The sequence below is a fragment of the Pygocentrus nattereri genome, chromosome 30, assembly GCF_015220715.1.
Source record: "Pygocentrus nattereri isolate fPygNat1 chromosome 30, fPygNat1.pri, whole genome shotgun sequence".
NCBI classification, from domain to species: Eukaryota; Metazoa; Chordata; class Actinopteri; order Characiformes; family Serrasalmidae; genus Pygocentrus; species Pygocentrus nattereri.
The window spans coordinates 16,298,604-16,323,916 of NC_051240.1; the positions used below are offsets into that span (position 1 = coordinate 16,298,604).

Below are 25,313 nucleotides of genomic sequence, written 5' to 3' on the forward strand. Positions count from 1 at the left end.
AGATAAGATCTGTTCTACTAAATCTGTCACTCCATCTGGTGTCGTGTTAGTGTGTGTGCTTAACGCAGTTGCTGAGCAACAGCACTAAACAAACTGAATTTAAAATTGTACTTCCTTTTCAACAGATCCTCTGTTCTTAGATTGATTCCTTCTCTCATTCTCCTATTCCTGGTAGATTTTCAGCACCTGGCGGCATCTCTGTGTCCCAGCGGGCAAGGTATGCCACATACTTCGACGTAGCTGTGCTGCGTTGCTTGCTGCAGCCTCATTGGACAGAAGAGGGGGTGCACTGGGCTCTCATCTTCTACCTGCAGCGACTGCGGCAAATACTACAGGAGAAGCCTGAGCGGCCCCCCGAACTGCCCATAGCACCTCTGCCTCGACCCCGAAGCAGCTCCATGGTAGCTGCAGCACCCTCTCTGGTCAACACACATAAAACACAGGTAGGTTGGACCGCAGATCTGTTGCATCTAGACAGAATGACACAACTAATACCACTTGGTATGTTACCTATCTGTGATGGTTGGAAGAAGATAACGAACAGACACATGAGGGATTTTAGCCCATTCCCATTTCACCCCTCACCCCTACCACTTAGACCTTATCCCTTTGCTTTGCGTGTTCACATCTAGGGTTAGGGAGTCCCGATTGTTGTTGAGATAGACGGGTAGGGCGAAGTGTGGCTTTGTGATATTTTATGGTCACTCATTCTCTGTCCTCAGGACATGACCTTGAAGTGTAATGAGGAGGGCAGATCTCTGAGCTCAGAGACCTTCTCCAAAGTATCCATCACCAACCTCAGAAGACAAGCCGTCCCAGACCTCGCGTCTGACATGGGCATGAATATTTTCAAAAAGGTTTGTTTATAGATGTAGGACTTTACTGTGCATTTCAAGAATGAGAAACCCCTTTTGTACCCTACCAGTGCCTTAAGACATTTGTCCACCTTTAGTTTAAGAACCGCCGGGAGGACCGTGAGAGGAAGGGCTCCATTCCATTCCACCACACAGGGAAAAAGAGGCAGCGGCGTATGGGCGTTCCTTTCCTGATGCACGAGGACCACCTGGATGTCTCGCCCACGCGGAGCACATTCTCATTCGGGAGCTTCTCCGGTTTGGGTGATGAACGCCGCCCCCTAGAGCGCGGCGGCTGGCCCTCAACCATCATGGGTAATGCCACTTTCAATGCTGTGACTGGTGTTAAGATTTAAGGTGCTAATTTGCTGAAATCAAATTTGGAAGAAAAAAAAACTTCTGGTTCAAATTCAGTCTTCAAGCAACATGATGTACTTTTGTTTATTTCAGTATGTAAACAAGTCTATTTGAGATTATGTAACAGGTTGTGCAATGATTTAGGCATGTGGTTTGCACAATAATTGTTGAGGCTTGCTGCATTGGCCTCACAGCTTCAGTGTAAAATTAAAAAAAGCAAACTTTGGACACAAACAAATGTCTGACGTTAGGGAAAATTGTACAAAATTAGATTTTTTGACAAATCGTCCTTTCACAAACTATTAGTGCTTTGAAGATTTAATTCAGGCAGTCGTGGGCTGGAGGTTAGGGAACCAGCCTTGTGACCGGAAGGTCGCCGGTTCGATCCCCTCGGCTGACAGTCCATGACTGAAGTGCCCTTGAGCAAGACACCTAACCCCCAACTGCTCCCTGTGTGCCGTGGATAGGCCTGCCCACTGCTCCGGGCAAGTGTGCTCACTGCCCCCTAGTGTGTGTTTGTGTTCACTAGTGTGCATGTATGTGGGTGTTTCACTGCACGGATGGGTTAAATGCAGAGGTCTGCAAAACACACACAGTGACAAATGGTTGTTAATTCTATTCTAATTCACTTGTATAATATAAGCATCAGTAGATAAAGAAGAACCCAAACACAGAAGTTACTTTCTATTCATTCAACATGAAGGGAAGTGCTTTAAAACTTGTCAAAACAAGGATTGTCTGTACTGGATTGTGTTAAATGTGCCTGTTTGTCTTGCAGGAAGGTTCACTCGCCGAGGCAGCACAGACACAGCAGGAGATATGGACAGTCTTGGAGCAAAGCACTCCCATTCCCACCACAACCTGCCTGACCATTCCAACAGCCACAGTGACAACACCATCAAAGAGGGCGGTAAGACATCTCCACAGTTTAGGTGGTCTCAGGTGGTCTCACAAAGAAAATTTGATCTTTTTTTAAACTTGTTTGTTTGTGAAATGTATTCATAAATATTATATATTCATCATTATTATATGTAAAAATTTAGGCAAGCAGTTTGTACAATGCTGATTGGAAGGGGCATAAGTCTCCATTACTAGCTACATTATAGCCTCACAGCTCCAGTGCAAAACTACAAAATGAAGCTTTGAACACAAAAATGGCTTCAGAGAGAATATTATGTGTCCTAAATTCATAGGTGAGCACTTGGCAAACTTTCCCAGAAACTCACAGTGGTTATAAACCAGTCGTTCTCACCCTGAAACTAACATGGAAGGCTGCAGTGTGTAGCATCACTTAGCCAAGCAGCTAAATAAGCAGCTTGCATAGCTATGTAATCTGTTTCAACATGTATTATTAATTTATTAAGCTCCACAGGCTTATCAGAAGAGGTCTGTCATCTGAAGTAGGCTGTAGATAGAACTATTAAAAGTAGATGTTTGTTGAGACTGGCTGAGTTGATAAGCTGTCAGATGACAGAAGTACTACTATACATTAAAATGCCAAATTTAACGTCAAAATAGATTAATTTTATATAGGTTGTTTATGATCAATGGCAAAATGTGTGTTTGGTAGCATTTATTTGTGACTAAAATTAGGAGCCATTGCAGAGATAGGTTTAAACATTAAAATAGGCACTTTCTACTTTTAAATGTACATTTTTTCATGGTATCTGTTAAATATTTAACTGTTATTTTGACAGCAGCCCTGCAAGACAAAGCTACCATTCCTCTCCTGTAATGAAAGTGCCAAGTCAATTTAAATAAATGAATGCGACGCTATAATTTGAGAAGCTGGTAACCACAATATTATAGAAGCTTTCTGTTCTGCTTTGCAGCCTCATCAACCAAAACTATATCTCTTACTTTCTCTTTCGGTCTCTCGTCTCTCAGTCCGTTCCCAAATCTCTACCATCACCATGGCTACCTTTAACACAACTGTGGCCTCCTTTAATGTGGGCTACACTGATTTCTTCACGGAGCACATTAAGAAGCTGTGCAATCCCAACCCCATCCCGGAGATGCCTTGTGAGCCGCTGGCATGTTCCAACCTGCCCCGCAGTCTGACCGATTCGTGCATCAACTACTCATGCCTGGAAGAAAGAGACACCATCGAGGGAACCAACAACTTCATCCTGAAAAATGGCATGCTGGATCTTACTGTGAGTGGATTTTTAGAAATGTTGTCCTTTGAGGATGACAGCTCACACTGTACATTTAAATTACCCATCGTGTATAGATGAAACCTATGGTTTGTTTGCTCACATTGTGTACAAAAAGCTGCAATATAGGTGCTCACAGTGTAAGTGAAACTCAATGTGGACAATTTCCAATAAAGCCGTTTCATTTAAAACAGCACACGGTGCGTTTGAGTTTGGAGCAAAAATGCGAAATTAAAAATGCAAAAATTACAGCTGTAACGCCGGGGAGTGATGATGATGCAGACGCATATGCTGAGAGAAGCGAGATTTATTAGGGGCAAATCCACATTCAGGGTCAAGACAGTCCAGGGTTAAAGAGCCAACATGGATAGATGGAGGCACAGACATAACAAAAAGGAATACAGACTAAACACAAAAAACAGAGACTAGGACAAATAACAGAGGCCAGAAGATACGACACCAAACAATACAATACAAAGTCCAAACAAAGACCAGGAACCTAACGGGAAAACACAGGGCTTAAATACAACAGGGTTAACAGGACACAGGTGGTTACAATCAGGGGCAGTGTGTGGAAACAAGGGGGCAGGACCGGAAAGAAACAAAACAAGCAGTCACATGGACAAGACCAAAACAAAAGCACATGGAGGACTGGGAGGGGCCAATCGTGGCAGCAGCTGCTTTGCTAACTCTTGTTGCACTATGCATTGTGGTGATTTACATAGGCAGGACAATACAGTCTCTCACAGCCTTTAAAAAATCACTAGATTAACATTTATACCTGGCAATTCAGTGTACTCAAACTTAATTAAATCGAGTTACCCTTTCATCCGTCTGTGCATCGAAACCACATATACACTAGTGAACACGCACACTAGGGGGCAGTGCTCACACTTGCCCAGAGCAGAGGGCAGCCCTATCCACAGCGCCCGGGGAGCAGTTGGGGGTTAGGTGTCTTGCTCAAGGGCACTTCAAGCATGTACTGTCGGCTCAAGGGATCAAAGTGGCCTTCCAGTCACAAGGCTGGCTCCCTAACCTCAAGCCCACGACTGCCCCTAGGTATAAGTTGGCATATATGGATTTGGCATTGGTTGTGATTGTTATATATGTATGTGTGGTTTGGGTGCAAGAATAGGTTGGTGAGATTGGCTCCAACTGCAATACAAGAGACCAAAATTCCTGACAGGAATGTCAGGAGACCATTCTATTCTTTGACTGATAAAGCGGAAATTCGGCCTGATCATAATATTCACATGGGCTTAAAAACAGGCTGAAATCGCACAGTGTATGCCTGATTTAAGTGGTAACATCTGCGTCATGTATGGTATTTGGCCTTGAATTTGAGTCTCTTTGTCACATTTTAGCTATACTGTTGTTGAGAACAGCTGGAGAACCATATATCTAGCTTCTCTGAGGTTTATGACCAGGATTTCTCATTTTCTGTGCTCTCATTATATCTCAAGGCTGTCCTGAGAGCACTGTATGCTGTCCTCACACATGACATCAGCTCACGGATCTGTGACGTGGCCCTCAACATCATCGAGTGTCTCCTGCAGCTGGGCGTGGTGCCCAGCATGGCAAAGAAGATGTCTAAACCTGAGGACAAGGCAAAGGAGGCAGAGCATTCAAAAGAAGGAGCTGGCCAAGGTGTGAGCGGGGCTCAGGGTGGTGTGAGTGGGGGCACAGGGGCAGCGCCTAGTGGAGGGAGTGGAGATGATGATGGAGGAGGAGGAAGTGGAGGAGGAAGCAGAAATGATATTAAAAACAACAAAGACAACAAGGTGTGTGTCTTCCACTGACTTTAGTTCCATATTTAATTTGAACGTGTTTTAGGACGGAAGCAGGTTTTTTTTTAACCTTGTGGTGTCTTTAGAGATGCTTGTACCGTCATTACCATCCGTGTTATATTCCCAGGAGGAGGACTCTTCCCTCAGCACTCACAGACTGGCTCTCACCATGCTCATTAAGATTGTGAAGTCTCTTGGCTGTGCTTATGGCTGCGGGGAAGGCCATCGAGGACTCTCGGGAGATCGTCTGCGCATGCAGGTCACTTTGCTCTACTTTTTAGCTTTTAATCATTCCCCTAAAATTCTGTCAAGATGATCTTTAAAAAAATGACCAGAGCCAGATAAAGATATCGCTGTTGTCAGAAGAAAACCTCGTATCTTCAAAACGGTAACTTTACAGGAGAAGGAAAAAACACATTTTACTTTTAATGCAAGTCAATGGAACCAGACTTTTTCCCAAGTCATTTTGGGTCATTTCTTTTGGTCCACTCATCATGAAATTTACACACAATATAAAGGGCAACAGGCTTTTTCAAATTATGGCAAAAGCTGAAAAACGTCAAAAATGTAGTTACAAGGTTTTCTCCCAACAACAGCGATATACTGTGTTGACTACACTGTTAGGTAAACAGTAGTCATGAATTTTCTTGGCCAAATCTTATTCTTGTTTCTTTACAGCCAAATTGGCCAATTTGGATTTTTGGGCCAATTTGGATTTCCTTTATAATCCGAAGCCCATGGTGCGTGTGCTAAATGAACAAATAGAACAAACTATCACATTTTCAGTACTATATGTCAAAGTTGCAGTATACACAACATTATTTGCTGTTTATTTGTTTCAAACTGTTAAAAATAGAAAAAATGCCACTTTAACCCACCAAAGTGCAAAATCAACAAAAGAGGCAACGTTAGCACTTTTAAGTCTTTCATACGCACTATCAGGCATAACATCCTGACCACCTGGTTTCTGCGCTCAGTGTCCACTTTATCAGCTCCACTTACTGTATAGCTGCACTCTGTAGTTCTACAGTTACAGACTGTAGTCCATCTGTTTCTCTGATACTCTGTTACCCTGTTCTTCAGTGGTCAGGACCCCCATGGACCCTCACAGAGCAGGTACTATTTGGGTGGTGGGTCATTCTCAGCACTGCAGTAACACTGACGTGGTGGTGGTGGTGTGTTAGTGAGTGGATCAGACACAGCAGTGCTGCTGGAGTTGTCCACTCACTGTCCACTCTATTAGACACTCCTACCTTCTCGGTCCACCTTGTAGATGTAAAGTCAGAGACGACAGCTCATCTGCTGCTGCACGGTTTGTATTGGTCATCCTCTAGTCCTTCATCAGTGGTCACAGGACGCTGCCGGCTGGATATTTTTGGTTGATGGACTATTCTCAGTCCAGCAGCGACACTGAGGTGTTTAAAACTCCAGCAGCACTGCTGTGTCTGATCTACTCAGACCAGCGCAACACACACTAACACACCACCACCACGTCAGTGTTACTGCAGTGCTGAGAATGACCCACCACCCAAATAGTACCTGCTCTGTGAGGGTCCATGGGGGTCCTGACCACTGAAGAACATGGTAGCAGAGTATCAGAGAAACAGATGGACTACAGTCTGTAACTGTAGAACTACAGAGTGCAGCTATACAGTAAGTGGACAATGAGCGCAGAAACAAGGTGGTCAGAATGTTACGCCTGACCGGTGTATCTTTGTATCGCACACTTCTAATGTATTTCAGGTCTTCTTATGATATTTAGCACCTAACTTTCTCTTTTTATATAGTGTAGCAATTCGACTGTGTTCAGACTGTGCGGCTTTTACCATGTCTAGGCCCAGAACTGCCTGACCAGTCTGTACAAGCTGGATAAAGTGCAGTTCCGGCAGACTATGAAAGAGTACGTCAACAAGGATTCACTCAACAACATAGTGGATTTCCTGCATGCTCTCCTCGGCTTCTGCATGGAGCCCATCACTGACAGTAAGAGGACAAAGCCATATCCCATGCTTTATCACACATGATAAACATGCCAAACCTGTGAAAACAGCTTTAACCCACATCATTTAGCACAAAATGCAGACTAAGCAGAAGTGTCAATTTTGAGCTGGCATGAAACAAAGTATTATTTTGACAGCAACGTTTCTCTCAGCTTGGGTGAAATCAGAATGGACTATAGGTGAGTTATTAGCATAGCCGATTTAACGCGTTATAATTAATCATAATTCCCCACTTCCATAACACCACAAGTGATCAAAGAAGATCATGACACATAAAACCTTCTCTGTCTCTAACGGACTGCATTTCTCTCTGTGTTTTTCAAGGCTTTCTGTGTTTGCCAGTGTCTTTTCAGCCTCTGTCCAGTCTGTCTGTTTTAGTATAAAGTATCGTTATATGTGGTGTGACATGATCCCTGAAAACACTTTGGACAGTTAAAAAAAAAAGTCCAGAAAGTAAATGTGCGTTATTTCAAATTAAGGACGTAGGAAATAGGGCTGGGTATCAAATTTCAATACTTTTATGGTACCGACGGACAAATTACTACTAAATATCAAAAAAATTCTACAAATAAATACCAAATTTTGAAGTCAAATTTTAAAATTCTCAGTGTCTGTGAGTCAGTAAGCATGATTGTTCAAACGTCTAGACCGGAATACTTTTTGTTTCGCAAGTTGTTAATTTGCAGACCGTCAGTAAAGACGTCTGTCCAAGCTTGACGAGGCTCAGCAAGATATAATTTTCGGGCTGGTCCTCGCCGATTTTTTTCATGTGCAGCGTCCAGCTTGGGTTTGTTTTCTGGTGACTTTGATGTATTAGATTTGTTTTTGCCTAAAAGAATGTGCCTACATATGTTTTACGCACTGCACTTCATGCATTTTCTCTCAAATCTACAAGCAGAGAAGACGTTTAGCAAATAGGATTTGAGGCTATTTTGGGCTGTGGTGGCAGGAGGACCAGCACACCATCTCTTTAGCAACGTTTGCTCTGGATGCAGCCGTTCTCCAGAAGCTCATAGCTGGCACAAATATCTTGTACCTGCACCAAGTCAGTGTCGGCTATACAGTCGTATGCGACAGTTTGGCAGCCCCCTGGTTAAATGACAGGTTGATTTTTTTTTTTTTTTTTTTTAATTGAAAGGAAGTACACAGTACACATAAGTACACTTCTGCAGAATCCACAATTACTGTTTAATTTAACCTATTGGTTAAAAAAAAACAAAACATCGCTGCTGGTGGAAGAAAAACATTTTTCAGTTTTTACATTTACGGCATTTGGCTGACGCTCTTATCCAGAGCAACTTACAGTTTGATCATTTTATACAGGTAGGTGAAGGTGGTGTTAGGAGTCTTGCCCAAGGACTCTTATTGGTATAGTGGGGATTGAACCCTGGTCTACAGCGTAGAAAGCAGAGGTGTTACCCACTACACTAACCAACCACCATGACATAATTTTTGACATAATTTGAAAATGTCTTTTGCCCTTTACATTTTTTGTAAGTTTCATGATGAGGGGACTAAAAGAAACAGCCCAAAAGATTTGGAAAAAACTCTGGTTCCGTTGACATCCATTAAAAGTAAAGCAGGTTTTTACAATTTTAGAGATGTGAGGTTTTTCTTCTGACAGTAGCTGTATATTAAAAAAAGTAAAGCCAATGTATTAAATTATACAGTTTGCAGAAAAATGGCCTGTTTTAAGTTTTGCTCACTGTACCTGATGTGTTAACTCCCACTTAGAATGTCAGGAAAACATAATTTGGCTGGGGGTATTCCGATTTGGGGCTTCACATTTAGCGGTATCACTCAGACCTGGTCAGTTTGGGGCATGGGTTCAGGTCAGTTAAGGCTTTGATTTAACGTCGATGGATGCCTCTACCTCACACTCATTTCTGGTTTACGCAAGCCAACTTTTGATATGTATTTTGTAGGAAGGCATCGAAAAAAGTATTTGGGAATCAGACCAAAACCGAGGTGTCAATATTGGTATCAGTATTGAAAAAATGGAGCAATTCCCAGCCCTAGTGGGAGAAAGTGGGGGGAAGCCTGGTCACAATATTGAAAAAAAAAAATCAGAAAATTACATGATTTTGACACAATTTAAACTTGTTAATAGTAAAGGAAAGTTATGTATATTGTTTTAAAAATCTTAAATTATTTTTTCTTCCAGAAATAATATATCAGACTTCATTATAACAACATTCTCTCCCTTCCTACAAATTTCCCCTGCGCCCTGATTTAGTATTACACAAACAGTGAAGTGAAATACATTTATTTTCACTTAAAATTAGCCATGTGCTCTAAAATACTAAGCAGGGAATTGAATTATTGTGTTGGAAATGCTGATCATGTCTTTTTGTTGTTCTCCCTTCATTCCTCTTCCACTTCTGCACCTCTCCTTCTGTCTCCCTTTTCCCGTATAAACCGTGTTTTAGGGACTGGTACGGGCTCTAAGGGCAGTTTGGGTTTATAAGTATATAATAAGAGTCATCTTTTTTTTTTTTCCCCAGGCCTGCCCTCAGATCTACCGTCTTCCCGTAAAACACTGATGTGCATCAGTAACTCTTCCTCCATTACTCAGTCACTCATCCTTTCAGCAGACTTGCCAATCTTAATATTAGTACATGACAGTGCTGAGTACGTTTTTAGGTTGTCTTATTTTCCCAAATATTGAGAAAATAATGTGAACTAAATTTTAATTCACTTACAGTACTTCCAGCTGTTGGCAAGTTAGTGAACATATGAGTGGAATGATAATGAATCCATGAAGGTCCCTTGGAGTGTGAGTTTTGTGCGCATGAGTGTGAGTATGTCGGGGTGTGTGTGTGTGTGTGTGTGTGTGTGTGTGTGTGTGGGTTGGTGTATGTTTGGGGTGGGTTAGTGTTTCCTGAGAGCTTCATGTCTGTGCTGGCCTGACACCAATGTTGCCCCGCATTTCTTCTCTTGCAGAATACGGCAGTGCAGGTGAGAGGTCCAGGAGGGCGAATAAGCGAAACTTCGGTAGATACACAATATCTAAATTTACAGCCAAAAACTAGGCATTACTCCCATTCCTGCACCCCTCCCTGTGTCTTAAGGTGACATTCTCGCCTCCAGATTTGGACAAATACTGTTGGCCCCACCAAAAATGCAAAGGTTTCTTCTCAAAAGACCAGTTTTAACGAAATCTGTGAGAAAAAAACAAATCCCCAGTGCTGTAAAATGGAAGCATGACCTGATTGTTAGGTCCAAGACTATCAGGCCGCAGACATTTGCATGTGTACAACCCTTCAAACCTGCAATCCCTTTGGCGTCAGCCTCTCATATGTGCTTTTACGATCTTTGTGCCCCCTTTCCTCTTCCATTTCGTATGTGCTGACGGCTTCCCCTGTTTGTTCCCCCACTCATGCCTGAGCCTCACTTCAGTTGCTCCATCTTCACTTCCAGCCTCACACCCAGCATCTAAGGTGGCTCCTATGTGTTTTCAGACAAGGCTGGCTTTGGAAACAATTTCGCCACAGGAGGTGATAAATCTCTGGCTCAGAACATGGAGGCAGTGGTGGTGGGCTGCATGTTCAAATCCCTTATAACCAGATGTGCCTCCACGACACATGAGCTGCACAGCCCAGAGAATCTGGTGAGGGCCAGACCCCAGGCCAGTCCAGTTTAGGCTGTTGATTCATTACTTTTATGAGCAGTCTCACAGCTTCTGTGTTTATTGTGTTATATTAAACAGTGGTGGACGAAGTACACAAACCATGTACTTGAGTTAAAGTCGAGACCCCCAAGGTAAAATATTCCTCCAGTAAAAGTAGAAGTTCCTCCCTTTAGACCTCCAACTTGAGTAAAAGTACTAAAGTATTTCCCTTCAAATGTACTTAAGTATAAAGTAAAAGTACTAAAAGAGTAATTCTGGCTCTGATGTCCTGTTATCATTTTTATAACCAGACTGGCTTCATGAACTCATTTCAGGTGAAAGTCCTCCAGCGTCTCTCTTGGTAAACCAGTCTTTTAATAGAACGTCATTAATTAGTGACGCTGACGTCTATTAAAATGATCAGAAGCACAAAACACTGAAGGTAAACAGTTTCCATCAGGGAGAACCGAGTGGCTCTGAAATCACTTTTTACACACAAGCAAAGTTTCAGTTTCAGATTTATTTACAACTTAGTTCCAAGTTTAAGTTGAATAAAAACTGGCTTTAAACTCAGGATCACAGATGAGCTCCTTTACTATGTTGATCTGTAGGCGTCTGTTCATAAACATAAACCAGCCCAAACTCATTTACTATAAAATGAAATGGTGTTTGTAGAAATTCAGAAAAAAGCCGCGTCAGTCTCGACTGCATATGTGGACATATTTCTATATTGAGCTCTATTTACACAAAGTTAGGTTAGTTCATCATTTATGTTGAACAGACTCTCCCAAAGTTTTACGCTGCTGCGCTGACGTTGAACCGCGTGCTGCACTGGGTCGGTATGACCAACAGGTCAAAACCAGCTCTAAACAAAGTGACCGCTGGGCCCTGATTGGTGCTCTGGCTTTGCGCTTCTTTCGTTTTGACATGTTACGTTTTTATACACACAGAAACCAAAAGGAACCACAGATTTCTCAAAATGTAGGAGGAAAAAGTCGGATATTAGACTCTGAAATGTAGTGGAGTGAAAGGAAAAAGTCGCCCAGAAACGGAGAAACTTCAGTACAGATACACCAAAAATACTAAAGTACAGAAACTAATTACATTTACTCAGTTACTCAGTTACTGTCCACCACTGATATTAAAGTGTGTTTTTCATCGTAAGATGAATTGAATGTGTGTTGGCAATGCTCTTAGGAAAGCTCCATCAGAATGATATGCTCGGTAAAGCATTTTCTCTTTGCCTCTCCTTCTCCCTCTCACACACCTTGCTCACACTGAAAAGGGTCTGTACTGCGACATTCGGCAGTTGGTTCAGTTTATCAAAGAGTCACATGGCAACGTTTTCCGTCGCGTGGCCCTGAGCGCTCTGTTGGACAGTGCAGAAAAACTCAATGCCGCAAAGAAACCTGAGGAGAAAGAGGACGGCAAGCCCAGTGCGCAAAAAAGGTTAGCCCCGCCGTACTCTGCACACAGTTACTGGAACGCACACTACTTCAGTCTAACCCAATTCAGCACCACTTGTTGTTAAATTTAAAGGAGGCAGGCTGGCCAAAGTGAAAAAGTGTCGGATCATTTATCTTAGTGTGGTTTGCTTGCTTTTACGTTGCTTACAGATACAAGCATCATGAGAGCTACAGTGCTGCTCTACCCTTTGCCAAGTATTGATTTATTCTATGACATGCCATTACATTTCGCTTATTCAGACAGTTTAATCATGGTAAACAGGGTAAAAGGGGTAACAGAGTATCAGAGAAACAGATGGACTCCAGTCTGTAACTGTAGAACTACAGATTGCTCCTATAGTAAGTGGAGCTGATAAAATGGACAGTGAGCTTATGATGTTACACCTGATCAGTGCATTTTGCAGGCTGTCGGTACTTCTAATAAAAATAATCATTTGACTGGCGCATCTTCAAACAATTCCTGTGCATTGATCTAACATCTGTTGCTGTGTGTGTTTGTGTAAGTGAGGAACAGATCCCCGGGGCTCTTTTAGGAAGGAAGGACTTCTGGAGAAAGATGTTCAAATCCCAGAGCGCTGCCAGCGACACCAGCAGTCAGTCAGAGCAAGACACGTCTGAGTGCACTACTGCCCATTCGGGCACCACCACAGACCGCCGTTCCCGCTCGCGCTCCCGACGCATCTCACTGCGCAAAAAGCTCAAATTACCCATAGGTGTGTCTGTGTATGGCTGTATGGCTGTCTGTCTGTCTGTCTTGCATCCAGTTCTCCTTATTAATGAGCTGCATTATGGGACTTCATCATTCACTGGCTGACCGAGAATCAGATCAGAAATTATTCAGATGTTATAAAAATTAGTTTGCTCGGGTCTTGTCATCTCTTGCCTGTCTGTTTTTTGACATTTCAGTGTTATTGGGGCTTCTGGCTCACCGTCACTGTGTGTGTGTGTGTGTGTGTGTATCATAGACATATGTCATGTCTCATTACATAATCTTTAGGCCATGTGCACAATTGTGAGATTAACATGTTACTGCTCCATCTGGCAACCCAGCTGCTGGCTATAAGGCCTACAGAACTTTGTAATGTGGTTTATTTGGAATTTAGATGTCCATGTGTCTTTGATGTGCACATGGCTTATGAGTTATTGGTGTACTGAAAATATGAAAATCTGGGGACCACAGTCATTCATATGTCTCTTTTTGTGTGTGTGTTCTTTTGCCACCAGCATGCCGTCGGACTGTCCGCCTTCCATTCACTCTCTCCGTCCTACGTATGTGTGTGTGTGGGTGTGTGTTACTGTGTGGTCATTATATGCTCTGCAGCTTTTTGAATGAAGAATATGTGGAATAGATTTTAAATGTTTGTAAGTTCTGTGTATCGTCTGTCTGGTTTGCTGCCCGTGTGTAAAATGACCTTCAGGGTCTTTGTCTATGCCTCTGTGCATGAGAGCTGTTGTACCTTTTGTCCTGCCACAGATCCCGTTCATTTCCATTCCATGTTGCTGGTTTGATTACTGAGCCATATATGAAGGTGTTATTGCTCCAACTGAACCAAGCATCGTCCTAACGACGCACTGCCAGGCCGCCCTTTATAGGTGGTGCTTTTTCCTAACACAAAATGTGACGTGGATGTATTTCTGCAAGTGATTAATTAAATGGGTGGCCTGTTTTAGTTGGAGCAGGTGTGTGTCCTGTTATTCACCCCTCTCTATTGCTGCACCTTTGCAGGAAACTGGCTGAAGCGGTCCTCCCTGTCGGGACTGGCTGACGGGGTAGAGGACCTGCTGGACATCAGCTCAGTGGACAGACTGTCCTTCATCAGGCAGAGCTCCAAGGTGAGATCAAATCAGCTACTCTGCTGAAAAAAAATTGCTCTTAAAGAGAAAAAGTACTGTTTGATCACTCAACGTTTATGGTCTGTTTATGACGTTTTTGTGGTTTTATGCATTCAAAACAGTGATAATTCATTTGTGCATTACCAGTTCCGACCTCTATTTATTCCTTGGAATTAAACAGTGTTTACATTTCTGCGTCTTTAAGGTTTTCATCTGACAGCATCCACTGTATAGTTACATACCATACTGTGAGAAAGTTTTAGGCATCTAAGCAAATTTTGAAACAATTGACCTCAGCAGTGAGTTTATCACAATATACAGTAGGATAAATTCAATTCAATAAATTCAATAAATTCAAATGAACATAAAAACAATAAAAAGAATTTCTCGGGTCCATATTTTTCATTGACACCTTCACAGCCGCCACAGAGACTCGTTAATATCATCAATTACATCATGAGCTCAATTTACTGAGCACTGATTGGTCAAACCAGGAGCTGCTTTTTAACTACATATAATACTGGGCTTCCTCGAGGAGAACTCCACACTCAAGAAAATCACTATTTATTGTGTGTGTGTGTGTGTGTGTGTGTGTGTGTGTGTATATATCCGTCCATCCATCCATTTTCTAAGCCGCTTCTCCGTCAGGGTCGCGTTATTTAAATATTAACACTTTTCTCAGCAAATAAACACAAACTACACAAATAAATTGATTTACATGTTACATTATTCACAACAATGTTCTGCTTGCCAACATATTCACATTTTCTCCGTTAACCTTTTGTGCTCCAACTCATTTCCGATGACGTAACAAATCAGCCTGGATAGACTTTGGTTTTGCATTACATAATACAAAGGAGGATTCTTCGTAGGACAGTCCAACTGAGGACCCACCGTTTTGGCTGACAACTAACTTTTTAAACACAGCTGTAGTTTTTACTTAAATGAAGATCATTGCGAGTTTCCTGCACTTTCCTCCACAGGTGAAGTTCACTAGTGCTGTGAAGCTGTCCGAAGGAAGCGCTATGGAGTACGGCCGGGAGGAGGAGGAAAATTTCTTCAAGCGGCTCGGTAAATGGCGGTCCGGTCGGCGGAACCCATCCAAGCTTCACCACACAGAGGAGAAAGATGGTAGAACCCTGGGGTGTTCGCCCGGCGCCCCCCTTCCCCGACCTCCGCTAAATGCTCTGTGTTTGTGCCTGTCCGTGTCCTGTCCTGCGCTTCTGGTGCACTCAGTGTTCTCTACCATCTTCCATGCCAGCTCTGTGCGTTTGTGTTTGTGCGTCTCTGTGGGAAGTTGTCCGCGGGCAGAAGGACGGTGTCTTACGATGTTATTTTGCCGCCTGTCCTGGCTGTGACTTGCCGTGGCTTGAAATTGAAGCTTTCAGCTCTCCACAAGAGATGCCTAAATGTGAAGTATTGGATGTTTAAGTGGGGAAGTACATAAGCATCATATATTCACAGCTGTATCTGATCATGTTTACACACTTGGAGATTGACATTAGTTAAAAAAAAAACAAAGTAACAAGAAAAAAATATATATTGTGAAAATATTTTAATTAATGGTATCCATGTGTGCTTTTGTTTTGTTGGGCCATAAATTTGACCAGCTTTGTCATGTAACTTTTGCCATTTGTTGACATTGTACTGTTGTGTTTGGTTGTACTGTTGGGCCATAAATTTGACCAGCTTTGTCATGTAACTTTTGCCATTTGTTGACATTGTACTGTTGTTTCACCACCGCTAGGATGCCATGGATTTCAGGAGCGCTTGGTTACTAGCCAGGAGGCTATGAAAAATAAGAACATAGTGAACCTGGGTGCAATTAGACAGGGCATGAAAAGGTTCCAGTTCCTCTTGAATTGCTGTGAGCCGGGAACCATCCCTGATGCCTCCATTTTAGCTGCCGCACTGGACCTGGTTGGTTCTAATTATTCTACTCACAACACGGACACATCACTATGATAACACAGCTGATAGAGAGACCACTGATAAAGAGATAATGGCCTTTTCTGTGTCACCTGTTCCTTATGTACACATTGCATGAGCGATTGATTTGGAGCGTGCTTTGCCCTGTGTACGCTCCTGACGTGTATTTGTCTGACATGTTCCCACCAGGAAGCTCCAGTGGTGGCAAGGGCATCCCTTTTCCTGGAGTGTGCCCGCTTTGTGCACCGCTGTAACCGTGGTAACTGGCCGGAGTGGATGAAAGGTCACCATGTCAACATTACCAAGCGAGGGCTCTCGAGAGGACGATCACCTGTGGCGGGGAACAAAAGGAACAACAAACTCCAGTGGAACGCAGCCAAGCATTTCTACCAGTGGGGGGATGTAAGTAATAACAAGTCCCTGAATACCTTGAAGTCCCTAATCCTGATCCTGAACTGTGCCGGGGCTGCACATTTTGGCTTTAGTTTTCTTGATCCAACATACCCAGTTCCACTCAGGAAGGACGGCATTGTTAATTATCTAATTAACGGGTTTAAGTGTGCTAAGAAAACAGTTGTGGAGGCCAAGGTATCATCTATACCAGCAGGGTGATTCAAAAAGATTCAAAAATTAAAAAATGATTTATTTTAGTTGTAAATCATCACAGATCAGTGCAGTAAGCTGTAAACGATTTAAATGAGCATAAAGTTTATTATGTAACTGTACAAGGTCTCAGGCTGAACCTCCTCCAGCTGTACGGACGACATCAACACCACAGTCAAACTCATCCCAGACTGGATTGAGCGTGTCGGGCGTCGCTGCTCTCACGGCTCTTTCAGTGGGATTTCGGAGATCATCCAGTGCTGTGGAACCAGCGCCGAACGCTCTGAGCTGCTGGAGCTTCACTGCTGATGAAAATCCCGCTGCTCAGTTCTGACGGATTCACTCTTATTGACGTGGAGAACGCAGAACGCTCTGCTCAGGGGTCTCATCTCCTCTCAGACTGAAGGGAGCCAGTCAAACTCTATGACCCCCTCTTACAATTGGATTGTGATTGGTTCCTCGGCGCCTCACATTTGTAAAAAAAAAAAAATAAAAATATGGGTCTTTGAAATCGGTTGAATCTTTGTGAATCACCCCGTATTATTGGTGACACATAACAATATTGATTTTTTTTAGTTTTATAGATATTGTTGGCAAACAAAGCTGTAATGTTACATAGTTTGTGTTCAGCAGTTCGTCTTCATCAGTTTCTAACAGCAGAGCTGCTCTTGGCTGGGTATGGATTGATGGATCACTGGGTGTTCAGATCTTTCCAGTTTGATCTTTCAGATTAAGTTCTTTCAAATCATGAGAAGGCAAAGTGTGACTGAAGGGCCCAAAGAATGAAGATCAGTTCATAGATCGTCTTATTCTAAGAATCTGTTTTCTTTTTAAGAGTTAATTCTTGCCTTTGCTCCGTATTTTCTCTGAAAGGCGATTGGCACCCGTCTGAGTGAGTTGTGCCACTCAGACAGCGAGAGCCCAGCTAACATCCTTGGCTTTATTTATGATGATGAGAGCAAGAGGAGGGCAAGGAAAGAAGATGAAGAAGAGGACTTCTTGGATGACAGTAAGAGAAAGAATGTGCTTTAAGTTTCAACCTGGTAATGTTTCTTGCGCATCATAACGTGTCTGTAACATGTGCATTTCTGCAGATACAGTCAACCCTACGAAATGTGCCTGTCCCTTTGCACTGAAGATGTCTGCTTGTCAGCTGCTTTTGGAGATCACCACCTTCTTGAGAGAGACCTTCCCGTGCCTTCCTCGTCCTCGCACAGAGCCTCTAGTGGTCAGTGTCTGTACTTATTCCAAACTGTGGTTGGTTCCAGACTTCCGTTCCTCACTCCCATGACTACATCATTTCTATATTAGTTCCATAGTAGCTACTGAAAAATTCACGGTGGTTACTGAATAATACCTTTTAGGATTTAGGATATACTTTTGTCTGATGGTGCCATGTAGACACCAGCAAATGACAAAAGTACAGTGAGATATTAGCAAGAGCCCCCAGCATGGACGTGAACTACATATTAAAAGAAAACATCTTTTAAAAAGTTGAAGAATAAGGGATAAGTATAGTTACTTAAGTGCCTCTTAAAGCTACAGAGTGCATTTTCTGACAACTGTGCAACTTGATTGGCAGTCAAGATATGCACAATCTTTGGTGAGTCACTATACTGTTGTCAGTCAGCCCAAGCCTCTGCCTGGATTTTAGGAGGTGAAGATTTTGCAGATTAATAGATTAAATGACCTTTATTAGCTCCACAACAGGGAAAATTTGCCTTCGCCATCTAACCCAACCGTGCAGTGAAACACCAAATACACACTAGTGAACACTCACACTAGGGGCAGGGAGCAGTTGGGGGTTAGGTGCCTTGCTCAATGGCACCTCAGTTGGCTCAGTGGGGATTAAACTGGCAACCTTCTGTCCACAAGGCTGATTCCCTAACCTCCAGCCCATGACTGCAGATTTACTGTAACCAGCTCTAGAAGTTTGGCAAGCAAAGACTTGCACAGCAAGAGCTAATTTGTGCCTCTAAATTGTAAAATTAGTCTTTAAATTTTTGGATTTATTTTATGAAATGTCATGATAGGCAGTTCACAAATCCACCTAAAGTCTTAATTTATTTCAGGATTTGGAGAGTTGCAGGCTGCGTCTGGACCCAGAGCTGGGCCGGCATCGCTATGAGAGAAAAATCAGTTTTGCGGGAATTTTAGATGATGAAGATGGTCATGATTCCCTGAACAGCAGCAGTCATACTCTGAAGTCTGATACTGCATATGATGAAAAGAAATCTTCACAAGAGCCTCTAGGTATGTTTGTTTTGTAGACGCTAAATGGTCTTGTTTGTGTATATATATATATATATATATATATATATATATATATATATATATATATATATATATATATATATATATATATATATATTATACACACACACACACTCTGCTGTGGACATCTCCTCTGCTCTGCACTTCTCAGCTCCAATCAGGAAGATCCGCATCGGAGGCTCTCGCCTGCTGCAGATCAAAGGGGCGAGGAGTTTCAAGGTGAAAAAAGGAGGCTCCCTTTCCTCCATCCGTAGGGCTGGCAGTCTGAAGAGCACCAAAATGTCCCGGCAGGACTCGGAGTCCGAGAACGATGCTGAGTCTGATCGTCTGCTGTCTCAAAGCAGAGACACGGTCACCGATATAGGTGTGAAAGCCTCTAATTATTAGCAGTTGTGTTGAGGTGAAGATTAGATAAATCAAGCATTAAAAATGTTTTTATGGTTACATGTATGTCATAATCTATTCAGGCACAGGAATCACAATGGTGAAAATGTGGGTGTATTTTATTTGATTTTAGGGAGCCCCTGGAGTGCCAGTGAGCCCAGCATTGAGCCTGAAGGTCCTGGCAGCACTGGGGGAGCGGAGGACAATTACCACCGCAACATGTCATGGCTGCATGTTAGTGCTTTCACACTGCTGTCAGTTGTAAAGTCTCAGAAATTGATTAACTCGTTGTGCCTTAACTCTGTTAATGACAGTGAACTCTGCTGATGACAGTTCTAGAGCATAACCAATTCTCTGACTCTTTAACCCATCTGCTAACACTCACCAACCATGGGATCCTCTATACTGCTGGCTGAGGATCGGAAAATGATGGTGACTAATGCCTACATAACAGTGGAACGCTGTAAAAACATATCAAAGTGCTTCCAAGTTCACAATACCCAAAATGTCATTAAGAAATGGAAGTTAATGGGGAAAAAGTGTTTGAAAGCTGTGATATCTACAAAAAGGGATGTTACAAAATATGGACTTAGAAGGGTGTTCAAACTTTTCTACAAGCCACAAGGGCAGTTTTATTTTTATCTATTTTTTAAAGCTTTATAAACATATACTATCATCTCTCTCCTGACAGATTATGATCCTACTATGCAACCAGCAGAGTTTTATCTGCACCCATGTGGACTTCTGCCACCCGCGCTGCTACCAGCGCCACAGCCGCTCTTGTGCCCGCCTGGTCCGTGCCATCAAACTGCTGTACGGAGAGACTGTGGACAGCCTGAGAGAGAACAGCTCCACCAGTGGCATCAGCACACGTGCCAAGAAGAGCAAAGAGGTGCCCAAACTTCCAAAATCACTATCAGTCAAAGGACAAAAAGAGACTACTGGTATTGTAATGATAAACCCTTGTGTGGTGTTGGTGTGTTAGTTACTCAGTGGTCTGCTGGACCCACCACATTATTGTTTTTATATCATTACAGTCAGAGTTTATGTAAAACTACCAGATATTTAAAGTATTACAAGTGTCCAGCATAGCAGCTGTAGCCAGTCAGCAGCCTGTCCATGTTGTCAACCCTCACAAAAACACACACACACACACACACACACACACACACACACACACACACACACACACACACACAGAGGTCGTGTAGGAGGAGATCAGAGTGAAGGACACAGCACCGAATATTCACATTATAATAATAAATAAAAATAAAATAATTCACATTTTTAATTTTGGTAAACATTGAAAATGGGTCCCACAGACCTGAACACCACACAAGGGTTAATAGCAGGAATCTGATGGTTCTTTTCCAGTGCTCGGACAAGTCGTGCCTGCGGACCCCTTCAATGAAGAGACGTCCCACTGACAGCAATGCAGAGGGGAAAAAAGACTCGGGGATGCTGAAGTATATCCGAACCCAGGTGCTCTTTTACATTCCACACTACGTGACTGTGTGACATTTGAACAGAAGGTCCTTATTATGATTATTGCCCTGAAGCACTGTTGCATAATTCCCATCAGGATTTCCTGTATAATTATGCTATGTTTTGGTCACTGTGCATAGGTGATGAGTCTATCTCCGGCTCCTCTGTCCCTGCTCATAAAAGCAGCCCCCATCCTGACAGAGGACATGTATGGAGATATCCAGCCGGCTGCCTGGGAGCTGCTGCTCAGCGTGGATGAGCATATGGCTGCTGCTGCTGGTTTGTCTATGTCCTTTGTTTATTCCTCCCATGATTAGCATCCTTGTTCCAGTGATTATTTACTTTGTCTAGTAGATGTGGACAGTATGACAATATTTTAATATTATTGGGATAAATTTTGCTGTCAGGATAAACGGTATGCTTTTATCATCAATATTATTGACAGACAGACATACATAGCCACACACACTCACACCCAGGGGCAATTTAGCATGTCCAATTGGCCTGACTGCATGTCTTTGGACTGTGGGAGGAAACCGGAGAACCCGGAGGAAACCCACACAGACACGGGGAGAACATACAAGCTCCATACAGAGACGACCCCGGTCGCCCGGCCGGGGAATCGAACCCAGGCCCTCCTCGCTGTGAGGCTACCCACCACGCCACCGTGCCGCTCTGTTTTAAAACAGAGCAGTAGAATAAAAGCCTGGAGGCAAGGCGAGGCGGGGTGTGTGAAGTCAGTACTGCTTAGAACAGATCATTTCAGTGGATTATGGTTCAGTTATGTTCCCTGACTAAAGGTGCTGAGATGGAGCCTTGAGGGAACCACCCCAGTGACAGTCCAGTACCTGTTTAAACAGTTTAGTGCCAGTTTATTTGTATTTACTGCAGTGAAGGGCTGGATATAAATGTTTGTATTCACGTTTTTTTAAAGGCAAATTACAACTGCGGCACTGTTGGTTTCTTTTGTCTGTATGTAATATTTATCTAGTAATCTAATTATAATATTATGATACATATTATGTGTCTTGTATTTAAATGTTTTATGTACTTTTTTAAGTATCAATATGTGATATTTTTGACATATTGCCCACCCCTTCTGTCTGGTATTGTCTGCGCCTTTACGCCATCACGCTGAAATCGAAATAATAAGAATTTGTACTTACAACTGTGCAATGGCAGCTGTCTGCGAATAACCTTTAGAGGTCTAGAGTTACAGGTGCTGTTTTGTTGTCTGGTTTAAAAGTAATTACTTTATTAGGTAATTAATTACATAGATGTTCCAGTTATGCAGTGCATTTTCTTTAGATTTGTATTTTATATCAATAAATATAAGAATGTGCACTTCCAGCTTTTTTCTGTTGTTTCAATGTCAAGAAATGATAGTCGTTTATGCAAAACAGGACTGTGCACACAACTAACTTTACATGAAGTCATTAGAAAGTAGCGGTAGCAATTTAATCTGAAAGTTCTCAAAGTTTAGAATATCCGTTTTGACAGAATTTCTCCACTTGTAGCATTGAAATATGAGCGAGAATATGTCTGTCTCTTTCTAACCTTCCCTTTCTTCCTCTCTTTCATAAACATGCAGCTGCCATGTTCCTTCTGTGTGCTGTGAAGGTGCCTGATGCCGTCACTGAGATGATGATGGCTGAGTTTCAGCATCATGAAGCCAGTCAGAGGATCAACTCAGTGCTCAAGTTCTACACAATCTGGAGGTTTCGCTACCAGGTGTGGCCTCGCATGGAGGAGGGTGCACAGCAGATCTTTAAGGTACAGCCACTCAGTGATACATTGGCCAGACTTATGGGCTCGAATTTATTTGTAAGGTATCTAAGATGTCCTGTGTGTGTATGTGTGCCTTTATAGATCCCTCCACCCAGCATTAACTTCACTCTGCCATCTCCTATTCTGGGAATGCCCTGTGTGCCCATGTTTGACCCACCATGGGTGCCGGTAAATGCTGGGACTGTCCCAGATGCAATCACTGAAGATCAGTCTGTAAGTTCTGCCCACTGGCCTACGCATGAGACCATACGATTACCACCTAAATTATACCAACTGTACCCGTTTTTCATCTCTGTATCTCTCTACTCATAAATGCCTCTGCGGTGCTTCTTTTGTTTTCCGTCCAGAAATCGTTCTCAGCTCGCGCAGTGTCCCGCTCTCACCAGCGTGCAGAGCACATCCTGAAGAACATGCAGCAGGAGGAGGAGAAGAGGAGGCTGGGTCGTGAGGCCAGCATCATCACAGCTATCCCCATCGCTCAGGAGGCCTGCTACGAACCCACCTGCAGCCCCCCGCCTGAGCAGGAGGAAGAGGGTCGGTTCCTGATTACTGTTTCAAGTCGAGTCAAAGTTTATTTGTATAGCGCTTTTTACAGCAGGTGTTGTCACAAAGCAGCTTTACAGAAAAATCCTGGTCTGAGCGCCCATGAGTGTCACCAGTGGTGACAGTGGCAAGGGAAACCTCCCTAAAAGCAAGAGGAAGAAACTTTGAGAGGAACTGAGACTCAGAAGGGGATCCCATCCTCTTCTGGTCGACACCAGAAACAGCATTAGAATAAATATTAGAATACAAAGCAGGTAAAAACAGGTGGAGCAATGGTTAATTAGATAGTTTGAGTTTATGCTGCAGCAGCTCTGGTGACTCTAGACTCAGGGGCTCAATTAAAAGGAATGAGAGAGATTGATAGAGAGAGAGAGAGAGAGAGAGAGAGACATTGATAGAGAGAGATTGAAAGACCTTGATAGAGAGAGATTGAAAGACATTGATAGAGAGAGATTGATTGATAGAGTGATTTTATTGATTGATTGAACAGGACAGGTCTGTTTATGGAGAGATATTAGTGAGTTAATAGTGCAACAACTGATATTAGCAAACTGCTTGTGCAAACAGAAAAGTTTTGAGTCTAGTTTTAAATGTAGTGAGTGTGTCTGAGTGCCGAAGAGGTCGTGAGAGAATTCCACAATTTTGGGGCTGTGTAGGAAAATGCTCAACCACCTGCTGTGGTTTTTCTATCCCACTGTGAACTAAAGTCAGATCAGGGTCTTTGCCCTTTTTAAGTGGTCTTTATAAGAGCAGGACCATTTCATTCCGTCATCAAGCTCACATGTAATATATAGTGTTTTCTGCTCTGCCAGCAGAAGATGTGGTAAATTTGGCTTCTCGTCGTCTGTCAGTCAGCCCCTCCTGTGCTTCCAGCAACTCTCATAGGAACTACTCATTCCGTCGGGGCTCAGTGTGGTCTGTGCGCTCGGTGGTCAGTGCTGAAGGTAAGAGACTGAGTTAATGTTGCACTGTTCCTGTGTAAATAAATAAGCAAATGGAAGAGGATTTCATATCGAGTGATGCATGAAATTGAATGCTGGCTTGTTATTAGGTACCGAGTCGTGTGTTCAGTGGGATTTTGTACAGAAAGTGTTTAAATAATCTGCTTGATGTTTCAGATGATGAGAACACCACAGAGCACACACCAACACATCACATGCTGCAGCCACCCCAGTCTGTTTTCCCAGCATGCATCTGTGCTGCAGTCTTGCCCATAGTTCACCTAATGGAGGATGGAGAAGTTCGAGAGGATGGTGTTGCAGGTAGGGTACCGTCAGAGAGACCTGATTTTGTGCAGATGATGATAATAAAGCAGTAAGCCACGGGTTACGATTAAGAGACCCTTATTAGTCACACAACGGGGGAAATGTCACCTCTGCATTTAACCCATCCGTGAAGTGAAATGCCACATACACACCTGTGAGAACACACACAGTGAACACACTTGCCCGGAACGGTGGGCAGCCCTGTCCACAGAGCCCAGGGAGCAGTTGGGTTAGGTGTCTTGCTCAAGGACACCTCAGTCATGTGCTGTCGGCAATCAAACCGGCGACCTTCTGGTCACAGGGCCGGTTCCCTAACCTCCAACCCATGACCGCCTCTAACTGTGATTTTTATCACGGGGAAGGGTGTTTTTTGATGGCATGATGCGAAGTGCCTAAAACTCCCTTCCACATGATAAACTTGCAGTAACGCACAGCCTCGAGAGGCTTATTGCTTGTATAAAACGGCGGCCAGCATAAATATATTACAATACGCAATGTTTTATTTAAGTTGTTAATTAATTAATTAATTGATAACGATCGACATAATTATTCCGCCAAAAAAATGTAGCTCCTTTAGAGTATCATTTGCTAAGCAGCCATTGACCGCTGAATGAGGAGAAGGACGTTCGGTGGTCAGTCACTGGAAACTGCAGACATTTCATGAGTTTTTAATCTTTTTTTAATGTAACGGTGAACGGATGATAACACAGCACTGTTTAATGCAGAAGCTTTCAGTTTACAAGCACTTTTTGGTCACCAAATTACCATCGCGAGTCTTCTGCCAGACGTTAATTTAGTTTTTTTTGTGATTTAATTATTGTTTGTTCATTTTATCGCTGCTGTCAGAAGAAAACCTTGTATCTCCATTTTTGTCATTTTTCGGTTTTTGACATAATTTCAAACGACCTGTTGTTTTTTACATTGTGTGTAAATTTCATGATGAATGGACCAAAAGAAACGGCCCAAAATGACTTGGAAA

The 25,313-nt window shown here is 42.9% G+C and overlaps 1 protein-coding gene across 7 annotated transcripts in view; it reads left to right on the forward strand.

Moving 5' to 3' along the window:
- The window catches only part of LOC108437687 (unc-80 homolog, NALCN channel complex subunit), a 57,005-nt gene that overhangs the window by 5,856 nt on the left and 25,836 nt on the right, over positions 1-25,313 (forward strand). For 4 of the 7 annotated variants that reach the window (XM_037536476.1, XM_037536473.1, XM_037536477.1 and 1 more), the window contains exons 8-36: positions 176-443; positions 723-857; positions 953-1,169; positions 1,990-2,121; positions 3,099-3,367; positions 4,831-5,148; positions 5,282-5,413; positions 6,990-7,137; positions 10,098-10,148; positions 10,616-10,764; positions 12,050-12,213; positions 12,735-12,943; positions 13,957-14,063; positions 15,047-15,194; positions 15,811-15,983; positions 16,182-16,394; positions 17,469-17,604; positions 17,690-17,823; positions 18,668-18,848; positions 19,021-19,233; positions 19,387-19,487; positions 19,945-20,145; positions 20,628-20,735; positions 20,879-21,017; positions 22,330-22,511; positions 22,608-22,739; positions 22,874-23,060; positions 23,882-24,013; positions 24,188-24,331. In XM_037536476.1, the coding sequence (XP_037392373.1) occupies positions 176-443; positions 723-857; positions 953-1,169; positions 1,990-2,121; positions 3,099-3,367; positions 4,831-5,148; positions 5,282-5,413; positions 6,990-7,137; positions 10,098-10,148; positions 10,616-10,764; positions 12,050-12,213; positions 12,735-12,943; positions 13,957-14,063; positions 15,047-15,194; positions 15,811-15,983; positions 16,182-16,394; positions 17,469-17,604; positions 17,690-17,823; positions 18,668-18,848; positions 19,021-19,233; positions 19,387-19,487; positions 19,945-20,145; positions 20,628-20,735; positions 20,879-21,017; positions 22,330-22,511; positions 22,608-22,739; positions 22,874-23,060; positions 23,882-24,013; positions 24,188-24,331 (4,823 nt within the window). The remainder of the gene's footprint in view (positions 1-175; positions 444-722; positions 858-952; positions 1,170-1,989; positions 2,122-3,098; positions 3,368-4,830; positions 5,149-5,281; positions 5,414-6,989; positions 7,138-10,097; positions 10,149-10,615; positions 10,765-12,049; positions 12,214-12,734; positions 12,944-13,956; positions 14,064-15,046; positions 15,195-15,810; positions 15,984-16,181; positions 16,395-17,468; positions 17,605-17,689; positions 17,824-18,667; positions 18,849-19,020; positions 19,234-19,386; positions 19,488-19,944; positions 20,146-20,627; positions 20,736-20,878; positions 21,018-22,329; positions 22,512-22,607; positions 22,740-22,873; positions 23,061-23,881; positions 24,014-24,187; positions 24,332-25,313) is intronic. The other 3 variants (XM_037536472.1, XM_037536474.1, XM_037536475.1) reach the window with 3 other exon arrangements.